General features: G+C 54.5%; 1 protein-coding gene across 1 annotated transcript in view; it reads left to right on the top strand.

Moving 5' to 3' along the window:
- SLC6A5 (solute carrier family 6 member 5) overlaps positions 1-19,875 on the top strand; it is a 44,434-nt gene that overhangs the window by 14,561 nt on the left and 9,998 nt on the right. Inside the window, exons 6-12 of the mRNA XM_036258723.1 lie at positions 1,287-1,428; positions 3,879-4,011; positions 8,781-8,915; positions 11,200-11,303; positions 14,315-14,439; positions 18,499-18,611; positions 19,337-19,468. Coding sequence (XP_036114616.1) covers positions 1,287-1,428; positions 3,879-4,011; positions 8,781-8,915; positions 11,200-11,303; positions 14,315-14,439; positions 18,499-18,611; positions 19,337-19,468 — 884 coding nt within the window. The remainder of the gene's footprint in view (positions 1-1,286; positions 1,429-3,878; positions 4,012-8,780; positions 8,916-11,199; positions 11,304-14,314; positions 14,440-18,498; positions 18,612-19,336; positions 19,469-19,875) is intronic.

Below are 19,875 nucleotides of genomic sequence, written 5' to 3' on the forward strand. Positions count from 1 at the left end.
CTCCCTCCCTCCCACTCTATCTGATAATAAATAGAAAAATCTCCTTGGCTGAGGATTTAAAAAAGAAAAAAAGGGAGAAAATAATGTCGAGAACAATGCCTGACACACTGGGACTCACGTGGTTGGTTCCTCTCCCCATCCCAGCCTGGGTCAACTGTGGCACTGTGGACATTTTGGACTGGACAATTCTCTGTTGTGGGGGCTGTCCTGTGCATTGACGGACATTTAGCAGCATCCCGGCCTCTACTCACTAGATGCCAGTAGCTCCTGTCCAGATCTGACAACTAAAAATGTCTCCAGACATTGCCAAGTGTCTGGGCGAGAAATTCATCCCCAGCTGAGAACCGCTGGGTTAGGTCCCGCTGCAGGCTCACAAGTGCACTGTGTGGCTGATGAGGCCACGGACCCGTGTTAGTGCGTCGAAAGCAGTGTTGCATGTACTTCCTGGATGTCAGCCGTCCTACCGGGCAGTGGGTTTGAGGTGAATGTATAAGTAAGTCTTCTGTCACAGTAGCTTCTCAGTAAAGCAAGCCATTCCTTTCTGTGAGTCCTGAGGACCTGGGTTTCCATCCTCCTTCTCTTCCTCATTAGCCATGTGATTTCAGGAGTTACTTGACCTCTCTGAGCCTTTTCCCGTATTTTAAAAACAGAGGTGCCCTGGCCAGTGTTGTTCAGTGCTTAGAGCGTTGGCCCGTGCACTGAAGGGTCTCGGGTTCGATTCCTGGTCAAGGGCATGTGCCTGGGTTGCAGGTTTGATCCCCAGCCCACCCCAGTGGGATGCGGGAGGCAACCAATCTATGTGTCTCTCTCACATCGATGTTTCTCTCTCTCTCTCTCCCCTCACCCTGCCACATCCTCCCTTCCTTCCTCTCTCTTTAAAAGTTAATGGAAAAAAATATCCTCAGGTGAGGATTAACACACACACACACACACAATAAATGAAAATAAAATGAAAACAGAGGTACTAGTACCTACCGCACAGGCTGTGGTGAGCATTAAGTGAGATGATGCACACAAAGCAGAGGGAGCCCCGTGCAGCGGGCACCGCACAGGGGTGTCCATGAACAAGAGCCACTGTGCTCGCCAGATCACGCTCTGGGGCTCCACGGAATACGACCGAATTCCGTGGTCCATCTCCCTCTAGTCTGGCTCAGTTAACACTTTCCCAACGTTGCTCTTCAGTATTTGGTACATCTTTTGGGCTTTTTTTTTTTTGGTTGCTGAGCCACATGCGTGTGTTTTCTGTGTAGACGGCACCACATTTCCACTCTGTCCTCTCCTCACAGATTCCTGTGTCATCAGTGACCATCCCAAACTGCAGATCAAGAACTCGACCTTCTGCATGACTGCCTATCCCAACTTGACCATGATTAACTTCACCAGCCAGGCCAATAAGACGTTTGTCAGTGGCAGTGAAGAATACTTCAAGTAAGATGGCTGTGTTGTTACTTTCTGAGCGAAAGCCAGTGAATTCAGGCGACTTGCAGACTGGAGGTGCGGGTGACCTGAGGAGGGGGTTGCCTCCCTCTGCACCCTCCCTGCCTGTTCGAGTGACCAGTGAGGAACATACTTTCCCTGGTTTGGCTTCTCAGAGCAGGTGGCGGTGCCTCTGGGCCTGGATGAGAGCTGGCTGAATGCTGGTGGGCACAGAATTGCCGCGGCTCTAATCCACGATGTCGTGAGAAAACACTGCAAAACCTTCGTGCAGTGTGATCTAAGCAGACCTTCAGCTGACTGCTTTTTTTCCTTCTGCATTTGAGAAGGAAAGAGAGGCAAAAAGTCAGACGCCAGGTCACGGTCAAGGACTTAAAGAACTAAATCATTTTTTAAAAAAGAGTTTCACCCTAGTTTGGTACTTTCTACATCTGTATTTCCAGACACTGCAGATTGACGTTCAGGGACACTGGAAAATCCTCAGCCTCCAAAGGACGATGTAGTCAAGTTCATGGCGTTATTTCTTAAGGGGAGGTGAATGTAGACAGAGTTCAACAGAGGATAAATGAAGAATGTTCTCTAGCTAGGCCTGAAGTTGGGGGTTGTAAAGTCATGTGCTCAGGGCCTTGGCGGGGACGTTTGCCTGCTTGCCAGGCAAATGGGCGAAGTACCAATGAGCAGGGCGATAGAGAGGACTGGGGACTGGGGCACACTGGAGAAGACGTCTGCAGAGTGCTGGGCTTCCCCTCGCTACCTTGTGGGAATGTGGGCCGTGCAGCCAGCGCGTCCAGGTCACACGGGAGGTCAGAGGTCAGAGCTAAAACACGAATTTTTATGAGTCTCCCCCACTTTAAATGTTAGCAAACTAATTTAAATAAAACACTGGGCAAATAAGCTGCACACATCAGTGAGGCTCTGGTTTGTGACCTTCCCTTCGATAATAAAAAGTGAGCCCTAATATCCCGACTAGTTGTCAGATTGTCATCCACTGCTGTGCCAGACCCAGAGGGCATATGGTTGTCCCCTGCAGAACCGAAGGGGCGGCTGGCTGAAGGCTGAAACGGTCCCTTTGCAGGTGATGTAGGAGCAGTGAGGGTGTGCGTGAACTCACCTGGGCGCTGACAAACAGTCTGGCCTGGTGGTTAGATGAAGTCTGACCACATACTCCAGGGGGTTAGGTGTGTTGTAAGATGATTTGTGACTCAGCGTTTGTGGTCTTTACTGATCTTCTGGGACCAGTCTCGGTTCCGAGAGGAAATGTTATTAGGAACACCTTGGGACTCATCCAAGAGCCCTTATTAAAGAGAGGAGTATGTGAGGGGGCCAGCGAGCCTTGAAATTGATGAAGTGCTTTACCACTAGGGGTAGAGAATGGGGTCTGTGCTCAGGAAATTCCCGGAGCCCAGTTCGCTGCCACCCTTGGTCGCTTCAGTCCTTGAGCCGGGGTTGCCTCAGGGACCGAGACGGAAACAGACTGTCACCACAGATGTTCGCCATCCCTGTTCCAAAAAGTGCGGCTGTGCCCTGCAAAACAGCCTCTCGGGTCGCCAGTCGCCAGCTGGGCGGAGGGGCGTGGGGCTGCCGCCTTCAGAAAGTTCTGGGCCGGCGGTCTGCAGGCCTGCGGAGTCTGGATTCTGGTCAGGCCTTGGCTCCAGCCACAGAAGACCCCCCACCCACCCCACGGCCCTTTTATCCAGGACGCACAACTTCACTGCTGCAGAGTTGAAGGGGTGGTCCCGGCCTTATCAGAACCGCCTGTCTCCCTGTCTCCAGGGGCGAGGCTGCGTCCCACCTTCCCGCCAGGCCATGGCTGCTGCCAGGGCGGGGTCTCCAGGCAGCCCCGACTTCCTCCGCACATACACGGGTTGTCAGCAGCGGCTACAGACAACCAGCAGCTGCCTTCTGTTTGCGGCTGGCATCTGTCTGTGAATACGGTCCTTGCATGAGGTCCAGCCGGCCTGTGTCACATTTCAGCCCCTCTCGGCCTTGGGACACGCCCAGCGCGATGTGAACAGAAATGCAGAGCGGCACTTGCACTCATTTAGCAGAATGACCCTGTACTGATCTCTAAAACGTAAAACTAGGCAAACACTACTGGAATACATTCTCACTCGAGAGTAGAACAAAAGAGAAAACACACAAAAGTCATCCTGGACAATTTAGAGTTTCTATTTGTGATGTGACCTTTGGTCGAAACATCAACCTTGGTAATGCCTGGTGGGGGCTGTGTGGGGACCCCCAGTGCTGTGGGATTTGCCGCACTTCTCCTGGGTGGATCCCAGGTCTCCGCGGAGGGCGGAGGGCGGAGCCCAGGGCAGAGGACCCTCCCACCGGCGGATCAGGCCCCTGATGGGGAGGGTGGGTTGCTGGAGTCTGTTCAAGGCTCTGCCGGGACGAAGCCTGCGGACTGTCACCTCCCCCCTCCCTTCTCTTTCCCACTCCAGGTACTTTGTGCTGAAGATCTCTGCAGGGATCGAGTATCCGGGGGAGATCAGGTGGCCCCTAGCCTTCTGCCTCTTCCTGGCTTGGGTAATTGTGTATGCGTCTCTGGCGAAAGGAATCAAGACTTCAGGAAAAGTAAGAACTTGGGTTTACCTAGGAGAAAGGTCTGGGACAACCTGGGGTGATTGTGTCATGAGCAGTTAAAGAGCCCTGGACAGAGAGTCAGGGGACACGGGTGCGGTTCTGATCCAGCCCGAGAGCTGAGGGCCTCGCGAGGGACCACTCTACATGGGGTGATAACAGCTCTCTCAGGGCAGTTCTAAGGCTTAAAGGAGCCGTGGACACAGGCTCCCCACGTGTGGTGGGGGCGCAGCCACCTCACGGGGCAGGTGACATGACATGATTCGGTCACTCTCCTGAGCTCGAATCAGTGCTGCTGGCCTTCTGCCTCTTGGTCTGCAGCCAAGATGCTGGAAAAGGATCAAAACTGAAGTGTCCCTCCTTCTCAACCCGACCACCAGGCTCTCGGCCCTTCCTGCCCTTCTCCACCCCCAGCCCAACACTGGCCCGCCCCGTGAGCCCCCGGCACCAACGGGTGACAGTCCCGCCAGTGGGATCTTGGTGGAGCAAATACTTGGCTGGCCCCCTGGAGGTGACGGAGCTCGCACCCCACGCTCAGTTGCGAGGGGTGAAGGCGTGGAGACGGGAACCTCAGGACTCCTGTTCTCATCAGGCTGCGAGGGTGTGGGTGGCGATACGGCCACGCCTCCCTTGGGTTTAGACTGTAACCCCTGGCGCCAGGTTGATGGGCTTTCTGGAATGGGGCTTTCTGAGCAGCCCCGAGCAGAGCTTTCTTTTAGACTTGCTTATTACCTCTCTGCTCCGTCCAGAAAGGTTGCTGACCAGGGATCCATGATCAGTTCCTCTTGCTCAGGGCCCAGGGGACAAGACTGCTCGTTGCTCCACACCCTGCTCTCTGAGCAGCGAGTTCCTGAGGCAGGGCGACCAGCAGGCGCCCTGAAGGTCAGAGGCAGTCGTCTGACCTCGGGGGCCGCCCTGCCCGAGAGCTGTGGCGACAACACAAAGCTAACCTAATTAGCTCGCACAGGCTGGGGGGCCTCGCCGGCCCACCTGCTCAGGGCTCCCGCTGTGAGGAGAACGCGGCCAGGTGTCTGGCCGGCAGGCTCCCAGCAGCTAGGCCCGGCGTTCCTGCCAAGTGCGGCTCATTACCGGTCACACTGAACCCCTCTGACAGTCCACTCTGAAACAGGTGCGTTCTGAAGCTGCCCTGGCACCAGGGACCCGCTGGCAGAAGGCCCCAAGCCCACCTGGCTCACATCTAGGCGCCCCCAGGATTTATAAGCAAGACTGTGGGCCCTTTTAGTTCAGCAAGATCACTCTCCACAAAGTGACCACCCCTCCCACACACCAGGGCCAGACCGGGTGAGGCCAGCAAGTGCGGGGGTGCGGGGGTGACATTTAAGGCGGCCCTCACTCTCAGGTTCCTGCCCCTGCCGGCCGGACCTGAGAGGGAGGGAGTGCCTCCTTAAATTTGGGATTCACAGGGACTCTGTGCTTCTAAGCCTGGCCCTGCCTTGTACATTTCTGATCACCTGGCCCACAGAGGGGCGTGAATGGGACCCACAAAGGAGTCAGAAAGCTTCAAGGGCGGACTAGGCTCCAGCTGGGAGACCTTGAGCGAGACATATGACCCCTTGAGAGGCACAACCTGGGCCTCAGTTTTCTCCTGTGCAAACGGGACTGCTAACAGCTGGTCCTTGGAGGGGGCTCCAGGGTGGTCTGTCCAGTCTCCGGTAGTCACATGGGGAGGGTTGTCTCAGCCAGTCAGCCTGCTGTCTAGGTGGGCTGGGAGGTCAGACTGGTCAGGGCCCTGCCCTGCCCTTATGGCATCTCCTCTCCGCAGTCCATCTGACAAATCCGGCACCCTAGGGTGGGCAGTTTTCTCCTGCGAGGTCAGATGCATTTGGCTTCATAATGTCTGTGTAGACGGGCGGGCATCCTTAAGCGGAAGGTGAGAAGCAGGTTCTGCAGGAATTAGAGGGTACAGGCTGCCCCTCCCCCACAGCCCCTAGCAATCCAAGTGCTTCAGGGCCCGGGGGAGGGGAGACTGCTGTCCTGAGGGGCAGGGAGGAGGCACCTGGTCCTGGAGGTAGCAGTTAGCAGTGCAGAGAAAAGGAGACCAGCCCGTCCCTGGTCTGTAGCCAGATGAGAGAGTTGGCCTTGACGAATAACCGAGTTTAGAGGAAGAAATAACCCCTCATTTTCTTTAACCTGCAGCCTGCTCCATTTCAGCTAATGGCAATACTGCTCTTTCCGTTGCTGAGGCCAAAAATGGGGGTCATCCTTGCCTCCCCACTCCCTGCCCCTCATTGCACATTAAAGCGGTCAGAAAATTCTGTTGGCTTTTCCTGCAAAATATATCCAGTGTCTGACCATGTCTCCCAGGTGCTGTGAACCACCCAGGTGGGCACCATCACCCTCCCTTGCCTGGACTGCAGCCAGGGCCTCCTAACAGCTGTCCCTGCCTCTGCCCTTGCGCCCAGAGCGTGTTCCCAGCGTAGCAGCCAGGTGGTTAGATGTTAGATCACAGCACTCCTCTGCCCACATTCCTGCTGCAGGCCCCAGGGCAGCCAGCACAGGCCGGCAGGGATCCGTCCCTCCCCCACCCACCCCTCGGACTCCCTCCCCTGCCTGAGCTCTGCCCAGCCCAGGGCTTACTCCAGCTGTCCCCTCTGTCTCGGGGGTTCTCCCAGATCCCAGTTGGCTCCCTCACACTGCCTTCAAGTCCCGGCTCGCATGTCTGGGAGGCCCTCCCTGCCTTTGAATCTCAGTGTCTTCCCAGGGTCCTCCCCTGTATGCCCACCCTCTTTATTCTGCTCTGCCTTTTCTTTCCCCCGGTGTACAGGTTGTCAGTCTCCCCAGTCGGAATGTGAGCTATTTGAGGGCACAGGTCTTTGTCGTGTTTACTGATATACCCCACGTGTCTAATGAAATGATCCCAAGAGTGATATCTTTAAAAAAAAGTTTTTTCTTTATTTATAGAGAGAGAGGGAGAGGAAGAGAGAGATAGAAACATCAATAAGAGAGAACATCAATAGGCCGCCTCCTGCATGCCCCATACTGGGGATTTGGCCCACAACCTGGGCATGTGCCCTGACTGAGAATTAAACCAGTGACCTCTTGGTGCATGGGTCGATGCTCCACCACTGAGCCACACTGGCCAGGCCCAAGAGTTATATCTTCATCTCAACCCTAACCTACCCAACCCATCCCCGGCAAGTCCCCAGATCAGCCCTCACCTGAAATCCCAGGGCCTGCTGGTCACTGCCACTCTGGAGCCCCTGCAGGCCCTGCAGTCTGTGCAGCCAGTGCCTGTGGGGCCCTTCCTCCTCCAGGGGCAGCGGGAACACAGTGGCCCTGAGCCAGCGGCCAGCTGCCGGAACACACCCACCCGGGGATCAGGGAGGTTTGCTGGGCCTGGATGGGAGCTTAGCCTCGTGCTTCCTAGTGTCTTGTCCTGCACTTTGGGGATGCAACTGGCCTGTGAGCTGAAGGCTGGCAGTGTTACCAGGACTGGCGAGACCTAGGCAGGACTGAAGTGACCCTTGTGTTCCCAGGGCTCCCAGGCCTGCACCACGTCGACTGGGTTGTCCACGGCACTCTTCCAGTAGCCCCAGGGAGGGATGTGCTGGGTAGTCACCACTTTGCAGGTGTGAAAACAGTGTCAGAGAGGTCAAGTCACTTGTCAAGGAGGCCCCGCGCGTAGTGATGGAGCTGGGATTTGAACTCGGTCCCGTGGGACGGCAGAGCCTGCTCTTTTCTCAGTCCACCAAGTCCCGATCCGAGCCCTGTCTTCACCCCCAGGGTTGATTGACAGATAAGGAAGGGAAGCACCTCCCTCCCATCCCCATCCCTATCCAACCACAGTCCCCAGGTTCTGCTGATATTGCTTCCCAAGTGTTTCTTGACTGCGGAGCTTCCTGCGGCTGGCACTCAGGCCTCCTGTGACGTGGTCTCCTCCCGTGTTTCTGGTGTCGCCCCGTCACCCCTGTCCTGACAGTGATCAGAGCTCTGCCCTCACACACCTGCTCCCCACTTTCTTCACTCACCTTCCCCCCTGCCCACCTCATCGGCCTCCCAGGTCCGTGTGTTATCTCCAGGAACCTTTGAGTCAACTCCCAGGTTGCGCACAGCGCCCTCCCCTGGATGTCACTGTGTCCTGTGGGAACTGCCTAGCCCGTTATTCAGGCACCGTCTCTGTGTCTTCCTGGCCATGAGTCCCTTATCTTCATGGGTCCAGTGTCTGGCACCATGCCTCACTCAGCAGGCCCCGTAAATGCTCGGTGAACTTAATCGTATTCAGGGCCGTCTATTGTAAATCAGACACCGTGCTAGGGGTTCATGTGATCACCACAATGACTTATTTCTAAGAAAGGTGCCCTCGTCCCCTTTACAGGTGCAGAAACTGAGTTAGGAGGCTGATAGCTTGTCCCGCTCTCATGGCTCCTCAGAGCCAGAGATGCTGTTTCAGTGACCTAACTGTGGCTGGGCCTCCGCTCAGGGTCTTCTCGCCTCCCCAGGCTGCCTCAGTGGGTATCCTTATAAACCAGGGTGGAAACTGAAGCTAAAAGGATTCATCTCTAATGGTAGAATGTGGGGCCTCAGCCACTGGGTGGGGTGAGATCTAGCCCTCTGCACTGCGGGCTGATTCACCCCACAGACTTGGGTGTCCTCCCACCGACTTTATTTTTGGTTCCCTCCGAGTCCCCTTTGGTCCCCGTGCCTCCCCTGCGCCTGGCCCTGGCGAGGGGGCGCCGTGGCCAGGCGGTGCCCCTGCCCGTGCTGCAGGCCGCCCACCAGCCCCTGTTGCATGGCTTTTCCAGGTGGTTTACTTCACAGCCACGTTCCCGTACGTCGTGCTCGTGATCCTCCTCATCCGAGGAGTCACCCTGCCCGGAGCTGGCGCTGGGATTTGGTACTTCATCACACCCAAGTGGGAGAAACTCACGGATGCCACGGTGGGCTATGGTTTCATTACGGCAGGTCTGGGGGGGGAATGGTACAGGGGACCGGGCCGCCCTTGGACAGAAGGGGTCAGGCCTCCTCCCACGGGGCACTTCGCTGTTCCCTTGACAAGGCCCTGCCTGTCCTCAGTGCGGAGTGGGCAGCGGGGGGCCTCAGGTCCTGGGGATAGCTGTCCTACATCTAGGGCGGCAGCAGAGGCCGACATGAAGAATGAAATCCCCTTAATAGCTTTGGGCCACCTCTCACCACTTCTCTGTTGCTAATTATAGTGTGTGGGAAATGGAGTTTTGCTGGATGGAAAATAATAGCACTTGGTGAACCCCAGGCCGGCTGTTGAAGGGCTCGGTCACGCCTGAGTGCCTCGGGCACACCCCACGTGCCCTGCGCTTACTCTGCACGCCCAGCGTACTCTGAGGCTCCAGTCCCAGACCTCGGAGCGGGGGTGTCGGCTTAAGACGTGAATTTTCTCACCTTGAAGCAATACAGGGTGTCTCCCCGAAATGTATACAGGGTGTCTGTAGATTCCATCACATCTTGAAAATGAAGTGTATTTTAAAAAACATTGGCTTTATAATTATTCAAAGTTGTGTATGCAGATTTTTGGGACACCCTATATATGCTTTTCCAGAATATGTTAAGAACACACAGCTAGGATTGAGTGTCCACATAATGGAAACCCCCCGATAATGGCAACTTGAGCGAGATAGAAGCTTTGTTCACTGGCAGGCTGTGAAGCAGCCCAATGGTACATCAAGCACTGTTGGGTAGCTCCAGGGTGTCATCAGGGGCCCAGGCTCCTGTGTTTCTGTCCTACCATCCTCAGTGAATAGCTCGAATATGGCTGCCAGAGCTCCAGCCGTCACATCAGCATTCCAAGTAGCACAAAGGGGTGAGGAAAGAGGTAGAGATAGGTACCCTCTCCTTAAAAGTGTGGAAACCCTAGGAGCCCCACATCACAACTTTCATATCATTGGCCAGAAACTAAATAATATGATTATCCTCACATGAGGATGAACAAATATATATAGTATATATACAAAGAGAAAGTTCAAGTGTATGCTGGCAAAAACTGGGCCTACCCCAACATCCTCCGTTCCATACTCCTTAGTAACAAAGCTGTGGTTTTGTTTAAAGGCAGCCATTTGCCTGGCTAAAGGACCACCTCCCAGCACCCAGGGGGTATGCTAGGGAGGGATGGGGAAAGAGAGAGAGACATTTATGTGAGAGAGACACATCGATCGGTTGCCTCCCACATGCCCCTACTGGGTCCGGGTCTGGGGACCAAACCTGCAACTCGGGTACATGCCCTTGACCAAGAATCGAACCCGCAACCCTTTGGTGCAAGGGCCAATGCTCCAACTACTGAACGACACCAGCCAGGGCTCTCTTTGTATACTTTTAGCACAATTTTAAAACTGGATTTAATTTATAAAGATGATGGGAGGGTCATCATGCAAATCATATAAATCTCTAGCTCCCACTCTTGAGTGGCCTTGTGGAGTGTCATGAGGACAGTTGAGAGAGCTCCCCAAGGGGACCCGAGGCGATGCCACGCTGCTGGAGCATGCGGCCCTGCGGCCCACTCTGCTGCCGCACGGAGGCGGCTTGACCAAAATGAGGGGCTGCAGAATTCCAGACATTTAATAGCAGTTGTAATCTGTAGCAATGTCACTTTAAAATGTTTAGCCCTGGCCAGTTTGGCTCAGTGGTTGGAGCGTTGGCCCGAGGACCAAAGGGTCGTGGGTTCGATTCCAGTCAGGGGCACGTACCTCGGTTGTGGTTCAGTCCCCGGCCCTGGTCAGGGTTGCGCGGGGAGCGACCAGTGGATGTATCTTTCTCGCATCGATGTTTTCCTCCCTCTCTTTCCCCCTTCCACTCTATCTGAAAGATAGATAGAAAAATATCCTGGGGTGAGGACTAAAAACAAAAAGGGTTGATATTTGCATCCATGACTATCCCTTGCTGTTGCAAGTTGTTTTGGGGAGAGATGGCAGCTAAAGAAAGGGCTCCCCTTCTGTATCATTTTCCACAGTAGAAAACAGATGAAGGGTGTATGTATATTGAGTCCTCTCCTCTGATTCAGTGGAGTTGACATCTCCCAGGGAATTCCCGGCCTTTTGGCTTCCAGCACAAATGGCGTCTCTCGTTTGTGTCGGTGCTGAAGCCATCTCGTCCCTGACGGCCTTTGCTGGGGCGGTGGCATTGGTCGTAGCAGACTCCCCTCGCGGGGGTCGGCCTCTCTCAGTGCCCGCAACTCTTCTCCCCTTTTGCCGCCAGGTGTGGAAAGATGCTGCCACTCAGATTTTCTTCTCTTTATCTGCCGCGTGGGGAGGCCTGATCACTCTCTCTTCTTACAATAAGTTCCACAACAACTGCTACAGGTATGTGAAGCCCTCACGTCCCAGAGGTGCCGAGGGGCAGGGTTCTGGGGGCACCGAGAGCTCCTTGGTGTCGGATGTGATAACTAACTCGATGGGAGATGACGTCTATATACATCGAACGTCACGCGTACACTTTACGTAGAACACCGTTTTATTTGTCAGTTATACCTCAGTGAAGCGGAATCAAATGCACACTTTGAGTCCCCCTCCTAGGTCTGTTAATCTGAATGTCTGGAGGAGGGGCAGTCCAGGATCCACAGATCCAGACTGGATCCTCAGGGAATTCTGAGGATGGTGACATTTGGACAGTGTGGAGGGGGGGGGGCACTCTGGAACCCACAGATCTGAGAGAGCCTGTCCAGTTCCTGCAGGAGATGATGTTGAAAGTTAAACATGTCTGTGGCAAGCAGTAGGAAAATAAGGCTCATTCCCTTGGGGAGCTGATAAAAAAGAAGGAAGGAAGAAAGGAGGGGAGGGTGGGAGGGAAAGAAAAAGGGAGGGAGGGAGGGAAGAAGAGAGGGAGGAAGAGAAGGATGCGCCTTGGATCAGACAGACTTGCATTGAGTTATGACCTCACCATTTACTAAAACCCCAAGATGTGGGTGAGACATGTTTCCTCTCTGAGCCTCTGTTTTCTCATCTATAAAATTCAGATCGTCTTTTGTTGAGCGGTAAGAGATGATGTACGCCAAATTTCCAGAGCAATGTTTTGCGCATAGTAGGTGCTCAGTAAAAAGCAGTTGCCATTATTATACATTTGAATAAAGCATGGGATATTCTGTGAACCCAGAAGACAAGATTATAGTTAAGCCGTGGCCTAGGATGACTCGGACGGCCTCACAGCAGTGAGATCAGACTGGGTCAGGTTTCAAGAGGTGCAGGCGGAGGACATGTTTTCAGGTGGCAGAGACGCTGAGTGGCGATGAGTGGGGATGAGTGACAGCTGTGGGGTGGGGCAGGGCAGTGGGATTGGAGCAGCAGCTGTGTGCACAGGGGGCGGAGAGAGCCTGTACCAGTCCGCTAGGGCTGCCATAGAGTGTGTGACCTCATCACAGAATTGTCTCGGTTCTGGAGGCTGGAAGTCCGAGAGCAAGGTGTTGACAGGGCTGATTTCTTCGGAGACCTCTCCCCTTGGCTTGTAGATGTCCATCTTCTCCCTGTGTCCTTACATGGTCCTCCCCCTGGGAGTCTATCTGTGAACTAATCTCCTCTTCTTGTAAGGGCACCAGTCACATTGGACTAGGGCCCACCCCGATGACTTCTTTTTAATGTAATTGCCTGTTTAAAGGACCTATCTCCAAATTCGGTCACATTCTAAGGAACTGGGGGTTAGGGATTCAACATATGAATTTTAGGAGCACACAGTGAAGCCCATAACCGCTGGAACACCAGACTATGGTGTTTGGACTTCTTTGGCCACAGCTGCTCATTGACTTATGACCAAGAAGCAGTCCGAACACCGCCCACGGGGGAAGCATTGCTCTGTGCTTTGTTAGAAATGAGCCTGTGTGGTGGGGCAGAAGGAGCATGGAGCGGAGGGGCAGGAGGTCCAGATTCAAATCTCGACCTACCATTAATTAGCCGTTACCTTCCCCGGGCTTCGGTTTCCTCATCAGTAACTGAGGGGCCGGACAAGGCAGGTTGTTCCCTGAACACTTGTCTGTGCCAGGCTCTGTGCTGTGCAGAAATCATCTCGTTCTGTCCGCACAACAATTACGAGGGAGGGAGTGTGACAAAAACGTGACAGGCACCTCTCACAGACACCAGAGGTGTTACTGGACAGCCCCCTAAATCAGAGGGAGCAGCTGTCCCCAACCTTGGTCCTTGTCTTCTCATGTAAAATAATTTATAGAAGACTCTAGATAATATTTGAATTGTGTTCAGTGACTTTATCAAAACATGAATGCAAATAAATTTATTAAAACATTAAAGCATGCACATTTATTAATGAAAGCGGCAAACGTACCTCTGGCGTATGAAGCACAGACGGGCTCTTGGCTAATCTGAGGAGCCAGTACGGTGGGTGGTTTCTGCCTTATATGTACTTCTGTCTATAAGTTTTATAAAAAGTTCCTTTGCTAGATATCCTGGTACAGATGAACTCTAAAAGTCTCCCACTTTTTTTTGTTATGGCTTTCCCACAATGAGGGGTACCTGGCAATTAAATCTTGACTCCTGCTTTTTTTGGTTTATACTCTTCTTTTCCCCTCCTCCCTGCTGTCCTAACAACTCCAAGATGATTTGCACTAAGTGGTCTCCAATTCCTCCTCCTCCTCTCCCCTTCTGTTCCCCCTCCTCTTCTGAAGGAAAGGTTTTAACCTTGTGTTCTCAAGATAAGGCCCTGCTACAAGCAGTCTGCAAAGCTTTTTGGCTTTGTTTAATTTCCTGCCTTAATTTCCCTATTCCACCTGCCCTGATATCTTTTTCCTAATAGCAGGGTCATCGCCATTTAAAACCAGAGTGGGAAGAAGGACTTGCCCTGAGGCTCTATCTCGCTGGGAGGTCTGGAGCCTAGGACGGCTGGACAGGGCTGGGATCCACCACCTGTGGCCAGCAGAGGGTGCTGGGATGAACACAGAGTGCTCCCCTCAGCTCCCCACTTGCCCTTCTCAGCCTGGGAGCCCCAACCCCAGGCTGTCCTCATACCTTGGTGGCATTTCATGGTCCTGCTGTCTTCTCTCATCCATGGTTCCTGTCCCGGAAAGGCCCCACCCCTCAATTTCTGCTCTGACGGACAGACTTGCTTCCACAGCATGTGGAGCCAGAGGCCCTGGGACAGAGCAGTAAGGGGAGATCTGTTTGAGCCTTTGGTGCTTATAAATTCATCCCAAGGGAGTCTGTGGTCAGGACTGGTTGTTCCTGTCCTTGTGAATAGGAGAAAAGGAGCCCAGCCTGCAGCAAATGCATGTCTGGAAATGGCATGTACACACAGATACGTGTGCACACATTGTATTCCCCCCGTTCCTGCTCACCAAGCACACCTAATGACCAACTCTTGTCTCTTCCTCCAGGGACACTCTGATTGTCACCTGCACCAACAGTGCCACGAGCATCTTTGCTGGCTTCGTCATCTTCTCAGTCATTGGCTTCATGGCCAACGAGCGCAAGGTCAACATTGAGAATGTGGCGGACCAAGGTACAGTGTCATTGTCACCCTGCTGTTGCAGGGTGTTCCAGGCTCTCCTCACAAGGTCCCAACTTATGGTCTGCTGGGAAGTTGGCCTTCCGGCACAGGATGAAGGGTGGGGCATCCTGGGTCCCCCTTTACAAAGGGACAGGGATATATCTGCAGCAGTAGCTCACGCAGGGTTGGGGCCGGCTGGTTCCTAATCAGAGGGCTTGCTGTAGAAGCCCCTGTCCTGCTTCCCTCTCCTCTGCTTCATGTCCCCCCTCCCCTCTTCACTCAGCTGCAGCCTCAGTCAGGTCTGCCCCGGGGGCCCCTGGTAGGTGTGGGTAGAGAGTCATTAGATAAGCCAGTGTCCGGAGCCGAGAGGACACAGCCTGTGGTGGGATGTGCACTCCTGCAGAGGACTCTAGCAGCAGAGCTGACGCTCCACAAGACCATTGACTTCAGAGCAGCCTCTGCTGACACAGCACTTTCCTGATTGCTGGCTCAAATGTGCTCCCGGGGCTGTCTGCTTCGTCAGCAACACGGACCTGCAGTTTTCCCCCAGTGGGTGGAAAGGTTGGATGTGGGGGTGGGAGGGGTGCAGAATAAATGTTTACCTGAGTCATCCCTATGTTCGTGGCTAACACTGGTGTGGCACTTCCGAGTTTACAGAGTGCTCTCATTTTTATCTCATTTAATCCCTATTTCTAGCACAGCCTTTTGCAGAGAGAGGGTGTTTACTATTTTTATTTAACTCTTGATTTCCACTCAGCCTTGTTCTCTAAAGAATTTGGGTGTTTGGTAGGTTTCAGGGATTCAGGGATTTCATTGTGGCTGTTGCCTATTTATGATCATTGTCTAACCAGACCTTTAGGGGTTGCTTGGTGTGGGGACCATGCCAGGAGCTACAGGGACATGGCGGTGCCCTAGACACGCAGAGTGGCTTCACCGCGCCCTTCCCTTCCTTCAGGGAGCCCACTGCCATTCGCAGAGACTGGCTCAGGTGCAGCACGGAGAGAACCAAGCCCTGGAAGTGTCCCCTTGGTGGGCTGCGGTCTCTCCTGGCTCCCCAAGGATGATCAGTCTCTGCTTCAGGGCGCTGCTGGTGCACTGCAGGCCTCAGAGAGTTGAAGAGCCAGCCTGCTCCAGGGGTAATCATGTGTCCCCGGAGAGCCGGGGGTGCTGGTTCTGCAGGGGTGCCTGGGGTACAGGAGCAGCCAGTGCCTCCCCCCGTGGAGCATCCTGGGTCCCTGTAGGACAGGGAGGGGCAGAGGGAGGGGAGCAGGCCTGTCTCTAGGCTGCCCGCGCCACCCCACTGTCCTCATTTCTTGCAGCAGAGTGGCCGGAGCAGGTAGGGTCCTGCCTCACTTTCTGGCAGACCTGAGGTGTGCTGTCATTTCTGCTACTCACTGTGAACCAGTGGCCAAGCCATGCTAGTGAGCACATCTGAGCTCTTTCCCGCCCCAGGGAGGGGCTTGGGGGGCACCTGTTGCTCAAACCCGAGTGGAATTCTGCGTTTCCTTTACACGAAAGCCTCAGACAGTGGCCCAGGCTTCTCTCCAAAACGTCTCCTTTGCAGACTGTTTCCACTTCCTCTGATTGTAACCAGAAGAGCCCTCCTAACAGGTCTGCCATGTTGCTCATTGCCACCAGCACAGGGACAGTGGGCTCCGTTCCCCCCCGGGATGGGGGCAGTGGCCCATAGGGTTCGCCAGAGCCCGTGGGGCAGCCAGTCCTAGCATCTGAATTTGCTCGCTTGCTTCCATGTGATTTGCAGGCTGGTCTGATTTGTCCGGCACAGTGGAGGTTCTGCGGAATACAGGGCAGCGATCTGGGCTCAGACCTGCGTTAGGTCCAGCCCCACTCCCTCCTAGCTGGGCAAGGTTGGCATACAGACATGCAGTACATTTCTGCTGACCCAGATGCAGTAACTGTGTTTTAGTCTTTAATAAAAAACAGGTTCTCTTTAGTGAACTAACAATACTCTATTTTGTTTACGGTTCCCTTCTAAGGGAGGCATTTTTGTTAGTCATTACCCCAAATCTCAGCCACAGCAGAGATTTGGGGGCTGAGGGTGGGCTTGGTGATGAGACCGAGCTGTGCTCTCCTCTTACAGTGAGCACAGAAAGGGGCATGTCCTTTTCAGGCATCTCCTCCAGAACAGCAGCTTCCTGAGAAGCCGACCTTTTAGCACCGTATCCAGGGCCACCTGTGCAGTGGTGACTCGTAGTCAGAATTCACCCTCAAGCCCCCACGATGCTCATCCGACAGCAGAAAGCCTGGGTTAGACCAGAGCGGTGGGCACCAACGTGCTTATTGTACTTAGAGTTCCCAAGTCTGGTGGTAGCTGTCAGGTAACCTGGCCACTAGGGGGCGCTGCCTTGGTTCCCTCGCCCGCTAATACTTCGGAGACTCTGCTAGTCAGAATGAGCTCTCTCGCAGGCCTGACATCCATCCGTCTATCCCTGGAGGCCGGCCTTCCGCCCAGAGGCTCAGGGTTCAAGTGTGTCTTCTGGGAACCCGGCCTTTTGCAATAGGTTCCCCGGCAGAGCGGCCATGCCCGTGTGCTGCGGCTCTGACTGTCGCAGCGCCCAGAGCCCCTGGCTGTGTCTGGGACCCTCGGGGACACAGTGGCTGTCGCTGCAGGTCCCTGGGGGCCTGTGCATGTTGCCAGCGTGCAGGTGCCCTCTGACCCCTCTCAGAGGAGGCGCAGTAGTGCTCGCGTTTGCTGGCTTCTCCCTGCGCCCCTCATTTGTGTCAGCACATTTAATCCTCTCAGAAACTTGAGGAGGGAAGTTATCCCCACAGCATCGATGAGGAAACAGGTTTGTCCAGAGAGAGCGAGTGTCACCTAAGGTCCCACAGCTGGTCAGAGACAGCACCCGTTTCCAATCCACGGGGGCAGCGGAGCCTGCGCGCCAACCACTGGACGGTGCAGTCCCCTGGTGGGACTGGGGAGACAGAACCGGGCCTCTGCCGGACAAATGGGCCTCATCTGGGGGCAAAACTCTGCCGTGGCTCAGACAATCCATCTTTCGAGAAAAAAAAAATCTGAACTTTACAAAATAATATCAAAAACGTATTTTGAAATCCACTCCCGAGCCCTCTTGGATGAACAGTTTGCTGAAAACGATGCCTTCACCTGTGTCCTGTAGGGAGGCCGCTGAATGGAAGCTGGCCGCATAGTTTGAAATCATTTTCACCCTGAAAAGGCCCTAAAGCCGGAAGGGCCGGACCCTTTGGTTAAAGCAATCAGCCGAAGTCCTCCGGCAGTGGCATTCCCAGCCCTCTCGCCCACGCTATGGGCCGGCCGTGGCCGGAGCACCGGCTGCCCTCCTCGGGCTCTGCAGCCCAGACCGATTGAACGGCGGTTTAGCACAGGCTTCCTTTCTATGGTCCACGGAGGGGGGCTTCCAGGCTGCCTCTGCTGTGCGCTCAGTAAATGCATGAAGGAGGCGTCTGAGGCGGTCAGCCTTCTGCTTTAAACGCCCCGAGGCCCTCGGCAACGTTCCGAACAAACAACCTGCTGAATTCCAGTTTACAAAGTGCTGCTGTGCTGGAGTTGTAAAAACTCCAGGTGCTGCGATTTCTGGGTTCGAGACGCGCGTGGGCTGCGTGTTACCCGCACTCACGGTCTGCCCCTTATCACTTGGCTTTCTACCGACAAGGCAATTCCCTTCAGCCGCCCTGGGTTCCAGTGACCCGGGTGAGGCCGCGAGGCGGCGGGGACCCCTGGCAGGCCTTCATGATGGCAGAGAGAACTGCAGCTCAGCCCCCCCCCAAGAGCACAGGTGGTCTTCTTGGGAAAACCTGAATCAGAACTGCTAACTTCCAGGTTCATCGCTCACTCATGATAGAAGCGAACCCTCTGTGAGTGCTGATGATGAGTGAGGCGTTGGTCCCAGGCTGTGCCTGCATTCTCTCATCTGTTTCTCAGAACCACCCTGTGAGGTATTGTCGCTCTCCCCATTGGACAGATGGGCAACACTGAGGCTCATAGAAGTCACATTACTTGTCTAGGGTTGCACAGTAAGCCCTGGAGTGTGGAGCTGGGCCTGTCTGTAACAGTGTGTCCTGTTCTTCCAGGGCCAGGCATTGCGTTTGTGGTGTACCCGGAGGCCTTAACCAGGCTGCCCCTCTCTCCGTTCTGGGCCATCATCTTTTTCCTGATGCTCCTCACTCTTGGACTTGACACTATGGTGAGCCCCTCCCCTTCCGTCCCTGCCCGAGCTCCTTCCGAAGACTCCCTGCTCCTGGGTCCTGCACCCAGCTGCAGCGGGAGGGGGCTTAGCGGTACCTGAGTTTCCTCTCGAGCTGCGTAGAGATGGTGAGTTACCTGCTCAGGGCTCAGGATGACCTTGTATTTTGGGTGACTTGTGTGGTGGAGCCGAGGAACGGCCCTCTCTTCCTTTATTCCTAATTCCAAATTCTGTGCAAGATTTAGCCTGTGTATTTCCCGCTGTGGTGTCATTTTGCCAAAGCAGATTCTGTGGGGCTGGTTAGGGAGCATATGAAGTCACCTTTAGGGAAATTGCTGTGGGGCTGAGGCTACTACCAATCATGCTGACAGAGTTTAGGAGTTGGGTGCAAAGAGGGTTTTTCCTCAAGTAGAAGATCAAATGCAGGTGAACCGGAGGAGAGGCATTTACATCTCATGAATACAGAGTGAAGCTGCAAATGTTCTGATGGGTGAGAAGGAGTGAAGGGGGGGGCACAACTTCTAAAGCTCATACCCCGCTGCATTCCCCACGCTGGCCTGTGGGCTGGACCCCACCAGGGCCCGGTAGACCGTCAGGGGAATGCAGTCCTAAAAACCAGCCCTAATACAGGAACCACATTCCCTGGTGGGAAGCACAGAGGGCTCTTCGGAGCCTCCTGGGTGGTGTGGTCTATCTCAGACACCCTTTTCCTGGCACCATTCCAGTTTGCCACCATCGAGACCATAGTGACCTCCATCTCGGACGAGTTCCCCAAGTACCTGCGCACACACAAGCCGGTGTTTACTCTGGGCTGCTGCATTTGTTTCTTCATCATGGGCTTTCCAATGATCACTCAGGTAGGTCGGGTGGGGCCGACGGGGACCTGCGGGCTGGCAGTCCTATCACCCCTCGCGCTCAGACCGCAGAACAACAGCCAAGTCCCTGCCAGTTCTGTGTCCGTGGCCCCAGGCCACTAGGGATTCTGCCCACACAGGGAAATATGTCTCCTTGGCTACCTGTGGTACTTCTCACGTCTTCATGATTGAGATGTAGTCTTCTGGAGCCAACGAGGCAGGTGTGTCCTACTTTAAGAAAACCCGAAAATCCAAATTTACCGGCCAGAGAAATTTCCGGTTGACTATTCATCATACACAAGAGTCTGCAGCCACTCGATGTCCTTCTAGTCCTGAGTGTTAGCTCACTCAGTAGACGTATTGCTTTTGCCCTCTGTGTGACCTTGGGCACGTCACCCCTTTGGGCCTTA

The sequence above is a fragment of the Molossus molossus genome, unplaced genomic scaffold, assembly GCF_014108415.1.
Source record: "Molossus molossus isolate mMolMol1 unplaced genomic scaffold, mMolMol1.p scaffold_m16_p_13, whole genome shotgun sequence".
NCBI classification, from domain to species: Eukaryota; Metazoa; Chordata; class Mammalia; order Chiroptera; family Molossidae; genus Molossus; species Molossus molossus.